The 22,499-nt window shown below is 48.1% G+C and overlaps 1 protein-coding gene across 1 annotated transcript in view; it reads left to right on the forward strand.

The window, feature by feature from the left end:
* Positions 1-16,924, forward strand: part of LOC144129224 (uncharacterized) — a 57,885-nt gene extending 40,961 nt beyond the window's left edge. The window contains exons 16-21 of the mRNA XM_077663218.1: positions 2,941-3,240; positions 6,329-6,414; positions 7,570-7,861; positions 11,505-11,643; positions 13,449-13,609; positions 16,128-16,924. Coding sequence (XP_077519344.1) covers positions 2,941-3,240; positions 6,329-6,414; positions 7,570-7,861; positions 11,505-11,643; positions 13,449-13,609; positions 16,128-16,304 — 1,155 coding nt within the window. The 3' untranslated portion in view covers positions 16,305-16,924. The remainder of the gene's footprint in view (positions 1-2,940; positions 3,241-6,328; positions 6,415-7,569; positions 7,862-11,504; positions 11,644-13,448; positions 13,610-16,127) is intronic.
* Positions 16,925-22,499: the final 5,575 nt, after the last annotated feature.

Here is a 22,499-nt window from a genome sequence, read left to right on the forward strand (position 1 = left end):
TGGAGCCATCTTTTTTCCGAGCCACGACTCTGGGTGAAATCCACTTGGAAGCGTCGACCCGTTCAATGATGTCTTGAGCTTCAAGCTTCTGGAGTTCCTCTGACACCTGCTAACGAATGGCAAACGGCAGCCGTCGGAGCTTGCAAGCAACAGGAGAAACGGAATCCTGCACTCTGACTTTGTGCACGTAGCCACGAGCAACTCCGAGTTCCTTGGAGAAGAGATGTTCGAAGTGTGGACGTAGCTCAGGAGGTAACAGAGGCGTATCAGGTGTCATGGAAAGACATTCCAACGATGCACCTTTGATCTTCATTTGTAGAGCGGCAATGGAATCCAGGCCCAGCAGCGTTGTGCCTCCCGAGACAAGGTACAACAGGATGCAGGCGGTACGGTCGTGGAACTTTGCTGTGGCAACAAAACACCCTTGTACTATAATCCGAGACTTAGAATAGTCCAATAGTTGAACTGCAGTTGATTTAAGCGGGAAACATTTAGCGAAGAATCGGTGGTATAGATCTTCAGAAATAATTGGCACAGATGAGCCGGTGTCAATCAGGAAGCGGATGAACTTGCCTTCAATCAGGACTGAGGCGAAAATTCCGTTTTTTTTACTTTCAACATTGAGAATAGACGCACTGCTGGAGCCATCCGGCATCGACGATGTGTCAGCAGTATCTGCAACTTGCTGAACTTGAACAGGACGGTCGGACGACTTGCAGAGAGAGTCGAAATGGCCCACCTTGCCGCACCGACGACACTTGCGGTTGCGGGCTCGGCATGCACGGTTGTTCGCTAGGTGAGTTGTAGAACCGCAGCGGTAGCACATGCGCTCTGGTATTGCAGCAGCAGGTTGTGATGGTTGACTTTGGCACTTGCAGCAATGAGCCTGAGGTGGTGTTTGTCTCGATCCGCGCTCGCATCTCACACGATGTACTGGAGCGTCCTCCTCAGCCAATTCCCTGGCTTCCCGGGAAGCTTGCTCACACTGTCGAGCAAGGAGCATGGCGCGCGACAGAGTCAAGGAGGAGCCTTCCATGAGTAGGCGCTCACGCAGATGGCAACTCGAGGTCTTCTCCACCAGCTGGTTCCTGGTCATATCGTCCGCCATGGTCCCAAACCCGCAGTCGCCGACAAGGCTGCGAAGGACAGCGACGTACTCATCGGTTGTCTCTCCTGGAGCCTGAACTCGACGGCGAAAGCGATGACGTGCGGCGATTACATTCACGGACGATTTGTAATGCTCCGACAGGATGGATATCGCCGCATCAAATTCGTCAAGGCGGGGCGCCTCGTCACCGGAGTGCGAAGCCGCAGCTGTAGGCGCTGGAGTAGACGACGGCGGCGCCAATGTATAAAAAATGCGCTGACCTTCCAGTCCGAGGCAATTCAGCAGGATGGCCTTCCGCCTGTCCGCGCCCAGAGTAGAGGCACCAGAGGCCAGCATGTACTTCCGGAACGCCAGCTCCCATTGCTCCCATGGAAGAGCAGGACGACCAGGAGTCGGCAGGAAGGGTGGTGGTGGCTGAAGCCCAGAAAATCTCATGACGGATGGTGAGCAGGCCACGTGAAGGTCCCGAATCAAAACAGCATCCTCGTCGCCAAAATATGTTGTATCGTAGTAATTATAATTAGCAATGAAACAGTACATGTAGCATACGGTCGAGCCGATCTGTATTCTCCTACTCCAGTGCGAGCAGCGCACTTGCCACACTTCATCTTTATCACAGATGAAAGCGCTGTGTGTTGTGTCTCCTCTTCTTTGTCCCGTCTCTCGCGCTGTTATGGATCATCATCAGCCGGAATGTTCACGTTCCAAGCTGTTAAGTCGTAGAACGGCTTTTACTTTCGCCTTCTGTACGCTCCGGTGTATGAATAAAAATATGAATGAATGAAAGAAAGTGAAACTCCGAACGGCGGCACGGAATCACTGCTCGCACAATCTACACGATTATGGTGCAAGCTATAGTAGAATACAACTCAAGAACGAAGAGGCAAATGCCCCTCAAAGGAGGCCCTCCAGCCAATGGCGTCGACCAATTCTCCCCCTCTCCCCTTTGACCCATCCCGTTGGGCCTGCTTTAATGTGAAATCGCATTGGGTGACAGATTAATGGGGAATAACACTGGCTTAACTGGATTAACCACAGCGCGATAAAAATCGGTTGGAGCCATTATCTGGAGGCGCCCTACTTTGAGGGTCATCTCCCGCTTTGCTCTTCAGTTGTATCCGGCTACAGGAGAGGAATAAAGCACAAAAAGTGTGCGATGGCTGCCTATTTCTGGTTGTGTCATTTCAGTGCATGTATGAACACCCTTCACTTTGGCAGCGCCACTAACAAAGTTCAGTGCTTGCAGAGCCATTTCACCTAGCTATGCATGACAAGCAATGCCCATTTCTTGCGAAAGCTCCACAACAGTGTTGAAAAGGCAAGCCAAATTGTTTGTCGGTTATTTTGCGGGACGCATTTGTTGTAACAAGTGAAATTCTCGTTTCACTGATATAACTTTCTGTAGTGTGATAATGGCTCTATGTGCCATGACAGAAGCGTATCTGACTTCGACGGGCAGTAGACTGGCTGGCATTAGCAGAGAAAATACTGTCGATACGAAGAGGTGCCGATGTGAGAGAACGACAGAAATATTTTGTCGCTTTATAGGACGTACTTTATCGATATTTTTCAACTCCGAATATTTTGTACCCGGCCCCCTTTGCGTGCTATCCGGCAGAAACACCTGCTCCAATGCGGACCGCCCCAGGCTGTCCACCAGATATAGAAAAGTGTATTTTTGGGCCGCACCACCGGATGTTACCAGACTTTCTTTGAGAGTCCAGTGTGTACCTATATTTGTAAATGTCTTATGTCAGCAGGCACATTGTCGCAATAGTAATAAAAAATACTCCGAATACCTGGCACCTCGGCGATTCCTTCGCTCTGTGCAGCTTCAGACGGAGCTTGAGGAGCTGAAGGACACGCACGGCAGGCTGAAGACCCAGTTCGATCGGCTTCGCCGAGAGAAGGACCGTCTGGACAGGGAGCGCGAGGACCTCAGGCACCGGGCCGCGGCGACCATGGATGTGCAGGCGCTGGTCACTGACCTGGTGGAGGACGTGAAGAAGGTGAACGACCTGGTGCGCCTCGAGGGCATCTTCGCCACCGACCAGGGAAAAGCAAAGGCTGCGCAGAGGCCACTGCGCACGGGCTCCACGCCCAAGGACGATCTCGTGGCCTTGCTCCAGAAGGTGAGCGGTGCAGCGTGTCCAGAAGAGCATTTACTCTGCCGAGTCATTCCAATAGTATTTTATTACATGTGTAATAAATTATTCAGTAGGCAGCTTTAAAACGTAGTTGCACCCGTCTTCATCTGCGGCCTAACGTCACTCCAAATAAGCAGCAGTTTCTCTCCCACGTCACTTTAGACTACCCTGCCGCTCAAAGCAATGTACAGTCTTTGCCAAAAGTACACAGCCCAAGGGGTCTGCTTCTGAGCCCTGCAACGCGGCTCCTCTTGCATATTTAGGGACCCTAATCTCACAAAGGTGGGAGGAAGTCAAGTTCTCAACCCTGCCAAGCTTGTCTAATGTGCTGAAGAGCACTGCTATGCGGCTTGGAAACAAGCCCCTTGGGCTCTATATTTTTGGCAAAGACTGTACCTCTGGAACGTTTGTAATACTCTGGCATTGCTGGGCATTGCTACTAATCTGCAGTTGCAGGTAGAACGCTCAGCAATCCCGTTACGCCTCTCTTCAAGAATGAAGAGGACGTATTTTGGCCGTGTGTACTCTTTCCTCCGTCTGTGTATAAGGCAGTGTGGCAAGTGCAATAATAGGAGCAGTACGTTACATACGAAATATTTATTTGGGAGTCTTGCTAAGTGGTTACACAAGGGAACAACTTCCCGTGGCTCTACTGAGCTCGGAGCGTGGAGCGCCGGCTTCCATTAGGACGCTGCTCTCACGCAGTCGCAAGTCTGTAAGCCTGCTCCTCGCGCTCCTAGCTGCGTAACTCTAATAAGGAAAACCTCCCGAGAGTCAACAACATGTCTGCCATTTTCTTTGTTCTCGTCCCATGCAAGTTGTGCAGTTTCTTTCTTTGGCGATGCGCCGACTGGCTCAACAGCTTACCCTGTCACAGCTGACTTCACAGGTGGTTTTGGATCTCAGTAAGTGTACGGACTACAATACTGAAACCACTATGGTCATTAAATGCATACCTCTGAGCACTCATTAAAAAAATTGCGCGTGCTGCAGTGGCCCTGAACATTATTGTCCACGACGATTTGCAACACATTTCACTCCATCACTATCAGTCGCTTTAAATCACCGCCGCTGGTGCAAAGGTAGCCAAATGAGACGAGCAGGCCAAAGTTGTTTTCGTCGTCGGCGCCGAAGTCTTCGCTCATAGTCCCTCCACTCTTCGCTGTGGCCACACACCTTTCGGGAGCTCTTTGGAGTGCCTCCAAGTCGGCTGTTATGAAAGGAACCTCGCCGCCCAGATCTGAATCGCTGGAACCGAGCCCACGGCAGTTCATTACGCGGCAGCCGTCGGGCCCCGCAGTGAACGCATAGCGCCGCGCCGTTCCACAACGGGTCGCCCTTGTCGTGTCGAGGCCACCTCCGCGTCTTGTTGCGCGTTGGGGCCGCAGCACGGTTGACCTCTCGTGTATGACGTGCATCTGTCTACGGAGCTGCTGATGTCACGCGAGACCTGCGGATCTTGTTGTCGCATATGCAGACCTCTATCTCTGTGCACGCCGTGCATAGTTTTGAGTCAGTGCCCTTGAGAAGAGGGCTCGCGTGCGGAACACTTCATTCGAGGTATTTAATGTCTGCATACACACGTGTGTATACGATACGTTGAACCAAGATTTTAATGAAGGGCGGCACATTGTACACTAATGACATTTTTGAAAATATATGGTATAAGCGGTTTAATGTCCCTAGCCTGCTACGACTAACGCCGTAGGGGAGTGTTCCCGAATTAATTTAGGCCCATTGAGCTTATTTGATGAGCGCTGACATCACACAGCGCACAAACGTCTTTTTGCATTTCGCCTCCATCGAGATGCAGCCACCATGGACGGGATTTCATCCCGCAATTTTAATTCGCGCCTGCCGAGAGCATTTATGAGCATCTTATTTACTGTTTAGCAGACTTGTGTAACAGTATGTTATGCAATAAACAAAATAGATATTCAATAATAGTAATTAGATTTCAACCCAAAAAGAATACATGCAAACTTCAAATAGCGAAGTGTACAGCGTCTTTTTGTAACGGCACCTTTGTTTAGAGAGCACAAGTGGACGCTTCCTAGTAATGGGCGCTAAAACAAAGTGTCACCATCAAAAGTGCGCTTTCATTCATATAGCCCAGCTCCTCATGGCGGCTAAGCTGGCACAGCCACAGTCATCATACCGTTTTGCTGGAGCGGGTATCTCACGTCTAGTGAGTTTAGCGCGCTTGGAAGGCAATGGAGGAAAGGGAGGATGGCAATGAAGGGGGGGGGGGGGGGGCGCTATTTCTTCTTAGGGTTCTCTATCTCTTGACTACAAAGATACATGTATCTCAACTAGATCAACAGTAAAATATTTCATTTTATGAAATACTTAGTTGCCAAGCAATTAAAGAACACTCTCTTGTGCATCGTACTCGGACTAAGTGGCCTGTTGGAATGTTTCTGGGGCTTCATTCCCAACGAAATTGTTCAAAACGTATTTAAAAGGCAGTTCGTATTGTGAATAACAGTTTATACAACGCCGTCCTGTATACAGTGGTACGTGCATCTCAAAGAGAAGATAATTATACATATTATCGCTAGTGCATGTCTGCCCTTGCCGTTATGAGCGAGAACTCCTATGTTGTTGTTTTTTATTTTTCCTTTTCTGTCTCCTCTTTTTGCGTCTGCCGAACTTTCTGTGACACTAAGCGCCGATCATTTAACGCGTACTGGCATGTGATATTAGATCCTTTATCTTTTCAGTTTGTTGCGAGCTGCTTGCTTGTTGTGAGGTTCGCCAATATCTACCGTTATTTGTTGCTGCAAGAATGTGTCGTAGTTCTTAAATCTGAAGGAAAATCACTGGCCTCAAGTGTCAGTCACGCTTAAATGCGAGCTAGCGAGTTTTAGCCCTTTGAAGCACATTAATAAAGCTCTGTAATTATACTTCACGGGAAACAGTGCAGGAAGTAGGATAGAAGAGAAACTAGAGTTCGGGACAACAGTACGTTTTAACATTGCACTAGAGCGTCCTAATTTAGGCTAACTGCCCCAAATCAATAGGGTTCTTGTAGGTTACCTTCATCCTACTGCGAAAAATGCTGTCCTTTCAGGTTTCTCAAAGAACGGAGCGTCTAAGAGAAGTTTCCAAGCCTGTCAGGGACGAAGACATGATCAGGCGAACCACATCATTCCGAAGGTATGTGCGCATAGGATCATTAATGTAAACATGACATGCATACTTCTTATGTAGATCAGCTGTGTGGTTTTATGTGTGGACTGAATACCATGGAATCCACAAATTACAGTTTGCTGAGGAACGTCCGAACAGCAAAATAATATCATTATTCCCGTATAGGAGAGAATATAAGTGGCCCCTGTGGCGCGCCCATCTTTCATTCCTGGCGGATGCGAGCCTATGAGCACCTCATTAATAGTTTCAACCCTTTTTCAACGCCTACGCTAGGACAAAAGGCCCTAAATTGCTTCGTAGCAAGGGAGGTGAACCCATCCTTGTAAAGTGTGCTGATAAATCGGGCGGTGGCTCGTCTGTATTCTAGCCGATAGGGTGGTTCGCTTGTTTTTTGACCACTTCGGTTACGTTTCGATGAGCGGCCATTTCACTGGCTGCTTCTTCTTGAGCAATACGACGCTGTTCTCACTTTTCGTCGACCGCTACACTCCGTACACTATCTGGAACGTCCATAAATTAGCGCAAATTGTGTGGGAGGGCACACTGTCATTACTAAAAGTTGCGCATCCTCGACAGTTGGCGCCAATGCTGCGAACTCCTGTGACGGCGGTCCAAAATGCAACTGATCCTGAAAATTGAAAATGTTGCACAATGCATCGCTATTACTTGCCTCTTTAACGACTGGTAGAATGCTCATCAGTGTTTTTGACTTCAAGCTCAGCAGTAGTTTCTAACTCACAACGCCATATGGTGCCTGCATAAAGTGTTCCATGCTTTAAGATGCAAACTTGAGGTACAACACAGCATAGAACATCGCTGTGTAGCTTGTACCCACCTATCGTCCTATCTTGTAACGAGTACATGCGGCAGTAACCGCAACACTGTAAGTACGACGCCCCAACATATGAGGCATGTATTGGAGCGTATTTTAGCGGGCAGAAAAACGAAACAATGTACACACAGACGAAGGGACCGAGTCGTGTAGCCTGATAGCCTGACAGATATGGTGCAGTTTCGAATGCCATTACTCGTCACTTTGCGTCTGTTCGTGCATCCTTCTTCGGGCATCACCTGGAGTATAATTCTAGGCCAACAACCAGGCAGACCTCTCCTGTATTCATTAAAGTCTCTCTCTCTCTGTCTCTCTCCTTGTGCGTGCAGAGCTCTGTCGGCGACGGATATGGCGAACCAGGCGGCCGGAGGCCTGATGCCCGGCGTTCCACCCGTCATCCGGGCTCCCCCTCGCACGCGGGGCTCCATGCACGGGAAGACCCTGTCGCTGGGCCAGGGCATGGCGGCCGCCGATCTCAGGATCTGGGGCTCCGGCGACAGCCTGGTGTACACCCCGTACGGATCGCAGAGCAGCCTCCGGGGAGGACGCACGGGCTACGACTCGGACGCGTCGGCGGTCTCCGAGCCGCCCAGGAACTGGGGCTACAGCAGGCCCGGAGTGGTGAGGACACGAGTATTTTGCAAACTCGGGGTCACTTCTGGCTTGTTTTAAAGTCGCACATGCATTCTAGGACTTGGACGGCAGGTTTTTGTTCAGCCAAATGAGATGTCCGCACAGCAAAGCGGACTGGAATAACAATCCTCGTAGATAACACGTGGACAACAATGCCCTAATATGTATACCCTAATATGGCTACATATAACGTACACTGCATATATTCCCGTGTTATCCAAGAGAGCTTAGAATAGGAAGAGGCAGCAGAGAAGCAGCCCCGACAGAAGGAGAGAGAGAAAGGGAGAATGCAGGGAGGTTAACCAGAGCGAGATGTTCCGGTTGGCTACCCTGCACTGGCGAAGAGGAACGAGGGTTTGTAAAAGGGAAATGGATATCGGTGAGGAGCACAATCACAATCTCTCACACAAGCACGACAACGTTTGGTAATGAAAAAGTCTTTTATAGGCATTAAGGGCCGTCAGTTTCTGTGGCCACAGGTCGAGGACCTTACCCTCCGCCGGAGGGCGAGGATCGAAGCGGACCAGGGCACAGCACAGTGCATGTATTTCAGTGCTAAAAAGAGTGCAGTCACACAGTAGTCGTTAGATTGTCTTCTCAAAGCCATATTTGTCACAAGCAGAGCTGACAGCCTAGGGAATGCGGAATTCGTATTGTTTTGTAAAAGCAAGATCGAGCCATAGACTGAGCAGGAATGTTGCTTCAGGTCGCGGTAAGTTATGCGGAAGACGAAGGCGTAATCCAGGTTCCAATATACTAAGACTATGGTTGAAAAACTAACCTGTTTTTCATGTGGCTAGTGTGAGCTCCTACACCAACCTGCAAAGCCTACCTGCTGCGTCAACTTTTGATACAGGAATAGTCACATGAAGTCCGTCGTTGTTTATCTATAGGCAAATCGGGCGGCTTCGCCCGTACGGTGGTTTTGTGGGATGCCGCAGTGTCGAAGCAGTCACTGGAACAGTGTATCGTCACCCTTGGTTATTGCAACGTGCCAAACTTCGTGGATTCTGAAAAAGTTATTCATGCTCTGCGCGCTGGCATAGTGCGGCTTGCAGACTTTGAAGGGCTTTTTGTATAAGAAAAAAAACAAACCATTATTGTGGTTTTCCTTGGCTGGTGAACTCAATGGCGGCCGCAGGGCAGATAGTTCCGCACTCATCGTGGAAATGTCTTCACCTTAATCAAGATGGACATTGTCGGGATGACCACCGTTCCAGTAGAACAGGCGGAGTCAACTCAGCCGTCGGTTAGACGTATGTGCTATAGTACTGTCGATAGAATGCAAATGTGCAGTCGTGACGTGCTCGAGAGTAGCCGATGATACACCGGATTTCTTCGTAATGCCGGGTATAAAAAGTGGCGCTCGAGGTTAATGCACACTCCATAAAAGGGAAGGTGGTCTTGAGGCTGGAAGTAAATTGCGAGGGCAGATATGTGCGATGAGCATCAGTAACTTTCGCGAAATGTAGTATAGGTGGTCTGATTACCCGAAAAATTGCGAGATGATGTCAGGGGACCCATGTGAGGTGGTGAATATGCGCTGTCAAGGTGTCAACTGCAATGTACGTATAGTTAATGAATGTGACATGCCCTTAAGTTGGTGTGTGAGCTTAATCACAGGTATATTATCGAGACCGGGAGATTTTGTCGTGAAATCTTCTTTCCCTTTGCTTTTCACTCAAAATTTATTTATTTATGATTACTACTTTTTAATTTATTTATTTTAACCATCACATCTTCGTTTCCTCGAATTTCACTCCAATTTTCTCAAAATCATAAAAATTCGTTATTTGTTATCCCAGAATCCTGAATTTTTATTTATAAGCCGCTTGATATAAGTCTGGATGACTTTTTCTTGTGTTTGGATCTGCACCAAACCCTTGCCAATCCCCCCACCGTTGGTATGTGCCAACAACAACACGAGGCGTGATCTGCTGCGGTGATAGCATAGATGCTCTCGTGCAGTGGCCCGCGAAGCTGATCTGTTCGTGGCGCCGCGGGTTCGAAACCCAGTCGCGGCAATATTTATTTCATTTATGCAGGTATCTGAGAAGCTTCAGACAAACATCTCTTTTTGCAGGATTGCTAGCGAAGTAGTGCCACCGCACTAAAAGCCGTGAAGGACAGCCTTCGTCCTCTTTATCGAACAGACTACACCAGAAAATATGAGAAATTGAGGCATTTAATGTGCCTACTAGGATATTTATGCGATGCGTAGGCAATTAAACCTGAGACCTGCAGTTTTCAACTCTTTGGAGTTTTAGAGTTCGGAGGCTTTATAGTTTTCTTCAACTGTTTTGTAGCGATAGCTTCATTACGGTAGCATTTCGAGCCTTCAGCATGGCGGCGCCGTGGCGGTGGCGGCGCCGCCACGCTGTCACGTGGTTTGTCACGTGGTGCGGAGCAGCTGCTGCTGCCGGTGGCGCGGCCCGCTAGCGAAACCGAGCTGCCACAGCTGTGCGCATGCGCCGTGTCAAGTGGGACGAAGATGAAGGAACGCCCAGCGAAATTAAGTGGCGAAAGACTGACTTTGCAATTCAACTGAGCAAGTTCCACTCGACCAGCTGTAGCTGTTGCGTCACTCCAGGTTTAACCAGAGCTAAGCCACCGCCAGTTTTTTAATCGGCGTTTCCTAAATAGGAGCTCAGTTGAACTGCATAGTAAGATGTGGAGGCCGTTGGGCTTGAAACATTCATACTTCATGTAATTTATTTTGTCTCCAACAATAAGAGCTTGTTTAAGAGAAAAGAGTCTGTGTTATTGGGTATCACTCCCAAATGAATAGACAATTCCTGCATATCAAATCGCAAATGAAGTTGCTTTGTGCTGCAGGAGCATAACTGAGCGTGTAGGGCAATGTCCTTGCTCGAGTCACCACAATTGTCTAGATTGGACATACCAAAATAATTTTAACCCGTACTGCGTGAGTGCTTCTAAAAAATAGACTGCATTCCACACTGTGATTGCAGAGCTTTGTAACCTTTGTTTTTTCATGTTCTTTGTTCAAAGCCGTTCGCACACGGCCTTATCATTTCGTCTGCCATGTCAGAGGCGACACAATTTCCCGGGAATGACTGTAGTGGCGCATAGGTGTTTACATTTTTCCAAATTTTCATATGTGTTACAGGCGCCTTATCTCAAAGTTCATCCTTAGCTTTAAATTGAGTGTGACCGATAACAACGACACCTCCTGACCCGACGACCATGTGGGCGCGCTTGCTGCTATCACCCTCGCCGATGCCTTTTTTTAAATTTTCCGGGAACAATATCGCCCAATAAGCAGTTTTCGGCTCCTCACCAGTCCTCTGTCTGCCGTCTTTAAGCTATGCCCGTGACGGGCTGCCGCCCGATACACGTGACACTATCCTGATAAGGAAACAAGAAATTAAAATCAGTACTTCCTTTCTAAGGCTGATTACAAGCTCTTTGTCAGCGCTGCCTCCTCGAATCATAACCTTGTAGGAATCGCTGTAATTAGTTTCTTCATCGTGGCAAAATTCTGTGATCAGAAGTGCGAAGACAAGAAAAGCGTTTGTTGACCACCCTTTGCTCTGCTGCTGTTGATCATCAAATCCGCTTACGCCACTTGGTCGCAGCAAAACGTCACGATTTGAAATTCTCGTTGCAGCGGGTTGACTCAGAGAACGACTCCAGCAATCCGGGAAGCACCGAAGACGTCACCAAGACGACGAAGCACCGCAAGACTCTCAAGGAGCGCCTAAAGCTGCTCAAGAAGCCGTCAACCCCAGAACCAAAGCATGATTCAGGTAGGATATCTTTTCTTTATTGGCATGATACGCCGTTTTCTTTTTTTTTTTTCTGGGTGAATTCCCGCCGAAACTGCTGAACACGTGAGAGAGAGAGAGAGTGTAAAGGAAACGCAGGGTGGTTAACCAGATGTGAGTCTCCGGTTTGCTACCCTACACTGGGGATGGGGGATAGGGGTTAGAAAGATGACAGAGAGGAAAACGCAAAAAAAAGGAACGTGCACACATGGAGACACACACACACACACACAAGGCGTTCCAGTTAAAGTCTTTCACACAGGCCGGTAGATTGTAAGAAGCGCAAAAGCGCTTGCACGGCCTTCTTCTGCGACGGTAGGTCCTTTCGATGTTGTAGAATTCTTTTTTCGGATAGTGGTTGGTCGTCCAGTGGGTCAAGTTCGTGGCTAAGGCATGCCCTCTGTGGACTGTACTGCGGGCAGGAGCACAATATATGGCCAATTGATTCTTCATGGCCGCAGTGGTCACAGGTTGGGGTGTCGGTCATCCCTATGCGGAAGGCATAGGCTTTAGTAAAGGCAACACCCAACCAAAGTCGATATAAAAGCGTGGCGTCTCTACGGCGAAGCTGTGATGGCGCTCGAAGGCTGAACACGTGAAGTACTTTTATCCCTCAGTGCACAAAATAATGAAGGAAAAGTCTGCAGGGCAAAAAAATTTAATTAATTAAGAACGGGATAACGGGATAGAGAGGAAGGGGCTACAGTCAATCGCCTACATGTATGCGAAGGCGGCAGGGCGCTGGCACGTTTTGCCTGCAGCACGCTGTCGCAATTAAAAAGAAACAAAGGCACTGCATGAGAATGAAGTCGTATTGGTTGTTGCTTATGGACGGGTGCGACCTCCGCAGAAATGATACAAAAGTCATTCGTCGCGCCTAGATGGGAAACCGCACCGTTGCTCCCCAGCCATCCTCCTGGCTGTAGCCCGCCAACTGCACTGACTTTTCCGTATGCAATTCTGATTTCAAGGATAGGACACTTACAGTGAAGCCTCTACAAGCGCTGCACAGGTCATTTAGGATGAAAACTGAGGAAAAAAAACAGGGTTTGTAACATAATATATATGCGACATGTTCTAGACAACAGGTGTCAAATTTGAAATGAAAAATGAATTGGTGGCGGGTTGGGGGCCAAAACATCAAGGCTGTTGCCGGCAGTAGTCTCGCGCGGAGAACACTTTTTTAGTATTCGTATTGGGACAATGCATTCTGTAGACGTTACTGATCTAAGGAACAACCTTTAGCTAAGGTTGCTTGTTGTGAAACCAAAGCATTACACTACAAATTGAAACACGGTTGTCTCAAACAACGGGAAACCTCTGAAAGGCTGCTGCTGTCTCAGCACGACAAAACTGTACATTACTTAAGAGCGGTTACTGCAAGCATTTTTATTACATTCAGGGCCACTAGATATTCGGAGAGAGATACAAAGAAGGTCCTCCGGAAACTGTAGCAGGCGCAATGGCAGTTCAAAGTTATTTAACGCTGTTATTCGTTATTCAATAAAAACCCTTTCTGATTTGACTTTTTTCGCCTCGCTATAAAATGTAAACTTCGATAAACATTACTGCGTTACCGCGCCAGACCAAGCACAACGTGTAGGTAATGGCGCTACATTACTTATCACCCGCTAATATTGTGATGTCCCGGGTAAAAGTAAAGAAGCTTTATTCCGCGTAAATCAGAGGCCTTGTGCCTCCGACCACACTGCAGCAGTTCACAGAGGAAATAAGCGCGACATCTGCGTTCTCCAGTGCGAGTGCACGCTCCTCGTTTCCTTTCCCAGACAAAGAAGAAAAGTCTGGAACTCTCAGATCCAAGCTGTCGAAGGCGTTCCGCTCCAGCAGCAAGGAGAAAATCGACACCCCATCGCCGAGTGCGTCTGAAAGGAGGCCCGTGCTGGCGCAGCAGAAGCTGGAGCCAGTCCAGGAACGGGCGCGCGTCGAGGTGAGCGAAAACTGCGGGGACGCTTTTAAAAGGCAACTGCACCACTTTTTGAGAATTCCGCGCTTTTGAAGGATTCAAATCTAAATAGGCTACAGGTAAAGCATGCCAAGTGTTTTTGCGCTAGCATTTAAAATAGTGACGTAATCGGCGATTAGATTTTAGGCTTCTGCTCACAGCAACGGAAGAGTGCGGAAAACTCTGTGTGAAATGACGGAAGGTATATAATTGGTTTTGGGGGGAAAGGAAATGGCACAGTATCTGTCTCATATATCGCTGGACACCTGAACCGCGCTGTATGGGAAGGGATAAGGGAGGGAGTGAAAGAAGAAAGGTGCCGTAGTGGAGGGCTCCGGAATAATTTCGACCACCTGGGGATCTTAACGTGCACTGACATCGCACAGCACACGGGCGCCTTAGCGTTTTTCCTCCATAAAAACGCAGCCGCCGCGTTTTTATGGAGGAAAAACGCTAAGGTAAGACTCCAAATTTCTGCAGTCGCCAACCACACCCTGCCATGTCTAGTTGGATGCTGTCAAACAACGCTCGGAAGCATTTGCCTTCGATGGCGTTGCTTTTTTTTTCCCCTTGAAAGGAAGCGTTTAGGCGTTGGAAATGTACTGGTACCTTGGATGACGTCATGATGCGCCCCAATTCTGGAGCTATGCGCTGCGGAGAAGCTTGATGGCCGTCTCGATTTCAGTCGGCGATTACGTCACCATATCAAATGCCAGCCCGAAAGGATACGCATGCTTTACCTGCAAGTTGCACGCATTCGACTCCTTTAAGCTCGTAGAGTTCTAAAACCTATGCCATCGCCCTTTAAGTTGCCTTAAGAGTGGAATGCGATATAACGTTATGTTTCACATTTGTCGCAGTGTCTGTTGCAACATCTGTGTGTTTTTGTGTTAGTTTCTTTGTAATCGTCGGTCCATCAACCGTCATATTCGGACTGCTATGCTGTGAACCTGGTCACATTTGCATGCATCCCATTTTTTTCCTGCATTTTTTTTTAAATTTGATTCTCTATCTGGGTTGCTGTATAGAAACTAGTTTGCTCACAGCCTCATCGTGATGACGTCACACGTTCACGAGACCCCTCTAGACTAATCATCAATTGCCACCTGCCGCTGTGGGCAAGCTGTGATGGCGCCACAAGGGGACATGATCTCTCTTGACTGATCAGCGAATTTCGTCTCGGACATCCATGGTATTTGGTGTGATGGCAACTCTAATGCTATCAAATTAATTAAAAAACTAAAAAAAGAAGACGGTGTGGGTGGCGAAGGAAAGACGCTCTTGTTAGCGTTAACTGGTTATGTAATCATTTTCTGGATAAATATTTGGTGCCGAGCAGTGCCGGTATGGTCGCCTCAGCTAAAAGGAAACGCAGGCTAGTTTTCAAAAGTTGGCTACATTGCAAACAGAAGTGCGAAAAGACAAAAACTAAGAAGTGCAAGACGACAAGCACTCTCATCTTCTCTCTTTCATCGTTTAGCGTTGATGTGGCCGCTATCGCGCTTGTTTATAGTTTACAAACGCTCAAGATTCTGAGTTTCACGTTTCAATGTGTTATTCAGAACGACAAATTTATTTACAGTTTATGCTTAAAGTAATGTGGGGTACAACTATCAAGATGCCTAACATTTGCTTTGTTTCCGAGACTCTCCGGTTCTGTACTTACTCAAGATGCGTCACAGCGATACGTGTTCATTCGCAGCACTTACCGCGTGGGTAGGTGTCGCACTTCTGAGGTATGCAAGCTGTTAAAATAACTGGCAATCTGTATCTTTATTTTGAACTTACGACAGAGCCAGAAAACGTTAGGATTTGCTTTTTATTTTGTATGAGCTGTTGCGCGAACAAGCAATGACACAGCTGTTTTTGTGTAGCCGGATTTCTACGGGAGTTGTAATTCCTTGCTTGAAGCTGAAAGCTTCCGGACAATTTCGGTCACGGACGTAACATTAGTGTTGTAAACGTGGGGACATGCATTGGTCCTGCGAATTATTTAGGGGCACCAACACACTACTTTTTGTCACAGCGGGTGGGCAGTGATCACCGGCGATTGTGCTAAAGAGCACGTTCTTGTATTCGCAACTGGTCGTTTCTCAAGCGGACACTATGAACCGGTAAGCGAGGGCCAGTAAGATGGGGTGTTATAATTGAAGGCATGTTGTCTAGCAACTATCCCCAGTTCAAACAGATGTAAATAATCGGTAGGCCTTCCTGCAGCGCTAGTAGGTGCGCTTCTCAGTATGATGAAGTTAGCACAAAATGACAAACATCAGAAAAGCCAGCTATTTGTTCTGTGATCCTTTCTTGTGTTTGCCTTGAGTAGCGCTAACTTAATCCGACGTACATAACTCTCAGTGGCGGAATCTGGCGTGCTCGTAAAATATCGGCTGGAGGCATGCACATTCTGGCAACATGTCCTTTGTGCCAAGTGTTGTCTGCAAAAATAAAACACAACGCCATAAGAATAACTGCATAAAATGTGACGCGCTCTTCTCAAACGTAGCGTTCGAACTCCCTGTCGGCCAAGAAGGACAAAGGAAGCAAGAAGTCACTCCTGGGACGCTTCACCTCCAAGGAGAGCCCGGCCAAGACCACGCCCCCGGAATCACCAAACTCCAAACCGCCCGCCACGCCGGTCAAAGGCCGCAAGGGCTCCTTCCCGAACGAGACGCCCGTTTGATGACACTACCGCTGTTCCCGCAGCGTCGCTGCAACGTCAACTAACGAACAAAAACAAAACCCGTTTTCCACATTCTCAGCCCTGTAACGAATCTTTCCTATTTGTGTGTGTGTGTGTAAAAAAAGAAGAGGAAAAGGAAGAAAGAAAGACGTTGGCATGTTTATACATTTCCGAATCTCTCATATGTGTCACTCATTGTGGTGTTCCTTATGACCCATTGTCCTTCCTCGTTTCCTTCGTTCTGTTTGTTCTTGGTTGCTGGGGCAAATGCTGCAAGAAAGATGAAAGTGTGCTTGATTCGGGGTGAAATAGAGCCTTTGGTTCCTTGTTGTTTTGTTTCATTTCTTCTTACTGAGCTTTGCCTTTTGCTTGCACATTTTTTGTGGGATACGGGAACGGCAAGTTTAAGACTTGAGTCTGATCTAAAGGCGAATGATGCTATGCGGAGCCGTTAGCCTCTGATTTCGTCTTAGTATGTAGGCCGGGTGTCAAACTAAGTGGCGTCATGCCATGAGGCTCTTTAGCTCTGACCTTCACCGCCACCTGGTGTCGGTTAGGGGCGGCTCCGCCGTGTCTATCGGAGCTCCTCACTGATGTTGAACCCCTCGAAGTTTCTATTTCATTCCTATTTTTTTATCTATGGATTCGTAGTTTAGCGAGAAAAAAGGGGCGGTGTTACTTTATGCAACGTATGAAAGGCATTCATCGGCTTGTATAGGCTCAGAAGGTGCTTTTTGCCTGGCTGCATTTGTGGTGAAACACAGTGCGTTTTCTTTAGTAGTTCTGGTCTCTCGTTTTTGGCTCATCCCTCATGTTAGTTACGTGTCGAATAAAGCAACTGATTTTATCGATGGTGTTCAGCGGGGAATTTGAATCCTAACATTAATTTGTAGCAACTGATGAAATAAACGTGGACTTCATGACCAGAGTAAGTGCACACCTTAAAACCTCTTTATCGGACTTGCATGCCCACGTTCGAGTCTTCCTTGCATAATCCGCTCTCATGCTGGCCGCAAAACAAGCTTATATAAGCCTCCCCGCTCGCTGCCTCAATTTGGTCGCCGCACGTGGCTTCATCCGCGCATAATAGAATATTTCTTTTCAGGCAAACAAAGTGTGCGGCGAAATATTGATACCGAAGTAAAAGTCGAACTCGTGGCCAGTACCATAACAAACAGTGCTGCACGCTATAACAAAGGCTTTGGGATAGGCGGACCCTAGCGATTAGGGCGATAGGGGAATAACAGGGCGACAGTGAGCACGCGCAAAACAATAACCCATGTGGAATTATTGTCCTGCGCCTGCGCACTGGTGCACCGATGTTACCTGTCCCCCTGAGCCATAGGGTCCCCCTATACTAAATGTATCTATCGTGTTTATCTCGAGTCGTATACAGTCTATCCCCCCTATACGCTACAAACCACGGTTCTACACGTGCACAGCGAAAACATCAGGAGTATAAGACCTAGTCTATGCAGTGGTAGTGCGCCTTACTAGTACACGTCATAATGAACACACAGGAACAGGACTGTACTTACATCACCCTGCCTTCCAGCTCTAGCGTAAGTCACCGAGCTTCCTGTTGTCATTTATTTACGTTTCTAACTGCTGCCGAGTGCTTCGAGCAGTGGCTACTGCTGGAAGCAATAGACTCAGCTTATTCGATTCGGAACAGCAACTAACTTCGCGCGAAGCACGCCCTACACCTTGCGCAACCCTTACCTGCACTTCTTTCTAAGTGCTCCCTTCTTTCAAGTCCTTCCTTCCTTCACGGCGCGGTTCAGGTGACCACCAAGAATGAGACCCTTCCCCCCGTAGGCCTTGTGTACAGCACTAGCCGCCTGCAACTACTAACTGTATTCTTCTGAAAGTGCACCCGCTACACTCCTGCATGCAAACCTGTTCCGTGCGAGCCTCGCTGACGTCGCGAGCCGCGCTTCGTCGCAGCTGTGAGTTGCTAAAGTTAGTCGCGTGAGCGAGTTGTTTTTCCGCTTTCCCTGGCTTTCGCGCTCGTCATATCGATCAGGGCGTCCCAGCGGTGCCGTACTCTCTATCTCCCCCCTTGTACTTTTTTTTTCTTTTACGCTCTCGTACGTACCCTGCTGATGACTCAGACTTAAACCCCAATGTTCATTGAAAACCGAGGTGCGCTGCATTTTTTCGGTTTCAGCTGGTCGTCTGCCTCGAAACACAATGTGCGCTGCCGAATGCATGTAGTGAATTAGGACACTTATGGGGCTCTAGTTGGACTAAATTGAATTGTAACGGGAAGAGGAACTCTCGACGTTCTCAATGCATGTGGTTTTCTGTTTGGCCTTGCAGTTTTCAGAGAAATATGAAGAACAAAATAATTTACAGTGGACTTTGCCTGGCTCGTTAGTTGCACTAAAGACGTGTGTGTTCGAATTGCATAACAAAATAAATTCAGCTAAAGTGTGCGATCAAAGGCGTGAGAAAATTATGCGCCGAGTACACAGTCTACGAGTAGGCCATAAAGCAGGAATAATTTTTAACACCTGTTGCCACTTCAGTGTGTTCTCAACCCAATTGTTAAGCAGTTCAGTTCCGTAATAGTAAAGCCCGAATTTAGTTAGTTCAGCAATACGAATTCAGCTGACCTAAATCAAGTACTTTGGCTATTTCGTATTCCCGCATGCTCAACTATAGTCGGATTCAACTCAAGAACTCAGTGGCGAATTCCCTTTAAAGGAGGCCACCCTGCCAAAGTCGTCGACCGATCGCCATGACGTCGCTGTTAATCCCCTAGCGTCACATTGCAGACGACTGGCGTGTGCCTCCTTGAAGTGAGGGTTACCGCGAGGTCATGAGGGTCAGTCGACGCCACTGTATTCGACTATACCCGACTACATATAGTCGTATCCGGCTATAGTGACCAGGCCAGTCACAATTAAAATTAAGATGTCTGCGTAATTTCACTCACATCCGAAGACAAACTGGACTTATAGCATGACGTTAAACTGGTTATGACCTTGTCAGCGCGCCTCTATGAAACTGGCTTCCTTCATGCAAGCATGCTGCGATCGAAAATGGACGTGCTCTCTCTTACGACCGCACTGGCGCTTGAAAAAAAGTCGAAACAATGCTGCCATCAGAACCTTTCCGGCCAAAAGACAGGTGGCGCCACTGATATCTTCTTCTGCTTCCCTCCTTTTCATTTGTCCTGTACTCTCCTGTGACACAATTCCATTCTTCACTTTTGGGTCTTCCAGCAATGGGCACTGGGACTTCGACTGTAAATGGGCGTCTTCGAATGGCATGGTCCAATGTCCATATTTGATGCAACCTCCATCAGCTCCGTGCCATGTTTTCCTTGTTCCACCAAGCGTACCGTCTCGGTGGGCAGAGTGCTGCGTCATATATTCGAAAAAAATGCTCGCTGCTACAAACGAGCAGGCGACGAGCTTTTTTTTTTTGCTGGACTGGCTAAAATGGTATTAAAAACAAAAACTTTCAACAGCTTTTAGCTATATTCTACAATCGCCGTTCGTGTATAGGGTCCGTGGCTTGTGCATTCCGCACGTCTCTGAGTGGAAGCTTCATCGAACGATGGCCACATGATGGGTCTGTTGACCAAATGAGAAACCCGGCAAAAAAAAAGGGGGGGGGGGGCGACAGCGAAGGCACTTGTCATCGAAGGAGGAAGATAAAGGAAAGGGCCTCTCTTTGTTTATCGTATCTGTTATCGGTTTTCCGCTGCTACGCGGACAAGCGCCTTTGCGCGTGAGTCCTTGTGCAAGCAGCTTCAATATTTCACCGCAGTCCGTGCAGGAAACGTCTTGTTTACTTCCCCGGTTGAGCTGCGCAACTCAAGCGATCTTGATTTCTTATTCCTTTCAGCGTGAAGGCGCAACTGCGCATGCACCACTTTGTCTCTTCACTCTGGCCCTATGCGCTCCATCTTCCTCTCTGCATTCCTGTTTTTCCATTCCCTGACTTAAGGTCTTTACACGACGCGGTAAAAAGGGACAGGAAAGCGCGCGTGAAAGCATCGGTGCGAATCTCCTCGCAAATGGTTCGGTCGAGATTTAATTTCGGCTTCTCCCAGTTCATCCCATTTCCTCGCACTTCGGAGGCGATTACGTGACCTCCGCGTAGGCCGGCCGGCTGCCTGGGTGCGCCGGGGTAAACGTGTGCCCCCCCCCCCCCCCCCCCCCCTTCCCACTATATGTTCACCCGCTTCGTGTCAAGCCGTTCTTCCCCCACCTTCACACGCCTTACCGCCCTCCCTCCACAGCCGCGACTCCAGTTGCGGGAAGCTAGGGAAAAAAAGAGAGGAAAGTGAAAGGAAATTTCCCCGCTGTTTCCGGACATCCCTCTTTCTTTTTCCCTGCCCAATCGTGCGTGGTCTTATAAATAAAGGTGTAATGGTTTTTCTCCCTTCACTGCAACGGCGGAGCAGAGAGTCCTCCTTCGCCCAGCCGGTATAAATGAGAACGGAGGCCACAGCGAAGGCAGAGGCCGCGAAAGGCCACAGAAGAAGAGGAGTGTTGGCGCTGGGTGCGATGTGCCCGGAATTGAGTTTCCTGTCCTCACAATGAAAGGCCAGTGTCAAATCAGTTTCACCCCTCTTCCTTCCCCCTTCATTCTTTTCCCCTTCTTTTCTTCTTCATTTAAAGGACTAGGAGACGCCAGGCCGCCCGCTAGCTCCGTTTATTCCCGGCACGAACACTCGTTTAAAGATTTCTGAATGCGCTTTCTCCCCACGTTTGTCGCCGCCTTCCGCCGCCGTCTATACTGCTCGCTTCGGTCTCTCCCGTTTCGGTGGATGTATATACTTTGTTTTCTTGGTCAAGTGTGATCAAGGAATCCGAGGCGTTGAGCAGGCTGTGATGCCTCACACTGTGTTACAGCTTCAATGCACGCTTGCTTATCGCCCCCCCCTCCCCCTTCCCCTGGAAGCAGACAGCTGTAGCTGTCCCTTCGCTTCGTGCGCGGAATGCGAGAACGGTTGGCACCTCTTTGTGGTGCGTTTGATATCGCGCAGTCGTAGTCGAACGGGTCTATTGAGTAAAAGAACGCGAGTGAATGAATGGAAACACACATGATTTCATTCGTTTAAAAGGTGGTATCGTCCTGTCTGCTATGAAAGAGTCGTTATCGGCCGGAAAATGTGTGTGTGTGCCATTTCTCATTTCTTTCTTGCGGTTCAACGCGCGAGAGCAGATTTGTCAGTAAAATCAGCGCCGCCTTCGTATTCGTTGGGAGGTAGTAAACGAAGTGCATGCACCGCAGGACGCTAGGCAAAATCAAAGGCCATGTGAGAACATCCGAAAAACTCTTTATCTGCAGCTTTCGCCGTTTGAGTTTCTACCTGGAAATGTTCGCCCTTTTCCTGACGTTCTTAATTACTCCATCACGTGCGCAAAGAGCACACCCCAACGACATGTACTCGGTAGGCATATGCGCTCGGTTTTTACACAAAGACGCTATATATTATTCAAGGACTAAACTCGCCTTTACAGCAGAAATGAAAGTAACCATGTACGCGAGTAGAAGGCGGTTGTTTTGAGCGCATTGTCTTTTTCTGCACTTATCTTGTTTGCCTAAGCAGTCTACAGTTGCGAAGAGCAGCGCTTAGTTTTCGGGAATTGCAGTGGCATATGCAGGATACACATACGTGTATTTCCTTACTGCCAATAAAACTTTTAAGATCTGTATTTATTGTTTTTAAATTGGCATTAGATACTCTATCTATGCCACCGCGTATGCAGTGCCTGCTGTTCGCTTTTAGGTGGCTTGGATTCACGTACACCTGACATAGCAATACAGAGAATTGCGCGCCCCATATAAAAAAAAAACCGACAAAAAAAAGGAAAATAAGAAACGAAATAGCTTGTTATAAATTTATAAGCGGCACGGTTTTGCAATCATTATTTTATATTTCTTAGTGATCCTTCCACGCATGCACACGTACCACATTTCGTGCTCGACTCGGACATTTAATATCAGTCAATGCCGTTACCTGATTGCGAGCTGGAAAGACGCCCTCTTAACGGAGTATAGAACTTTCGTGTCGTGTTTTGTTTCACTCCTTGTGGAGCGATCCAGTTGTCAATCAACGTTTCTATATTGCTGCCCACCGCGGTACGACGTTGATAATTAGGCAGGCGGCATAGCAACTTTTTTGCTTTATTTTGAAGGCCTTCGTTGTACACGTGCTGTTTGTGACTTCGT

Source organism: Amblyomma americanum, chromosome 4 (genome assembly GCF_052857255.1).
Source record: "Amblyomma americanum isolate KBUSLIRL-KWMA chromosome 4, ASM5285725v1, whole genome shotgun sequence".
Taxonomy (NCBI): Eukaryota; Metazoa; Arthropoda; class Arachnida; order Ixodida; family Ixodidae; genus Amblyomma; species Amblyomma americanum.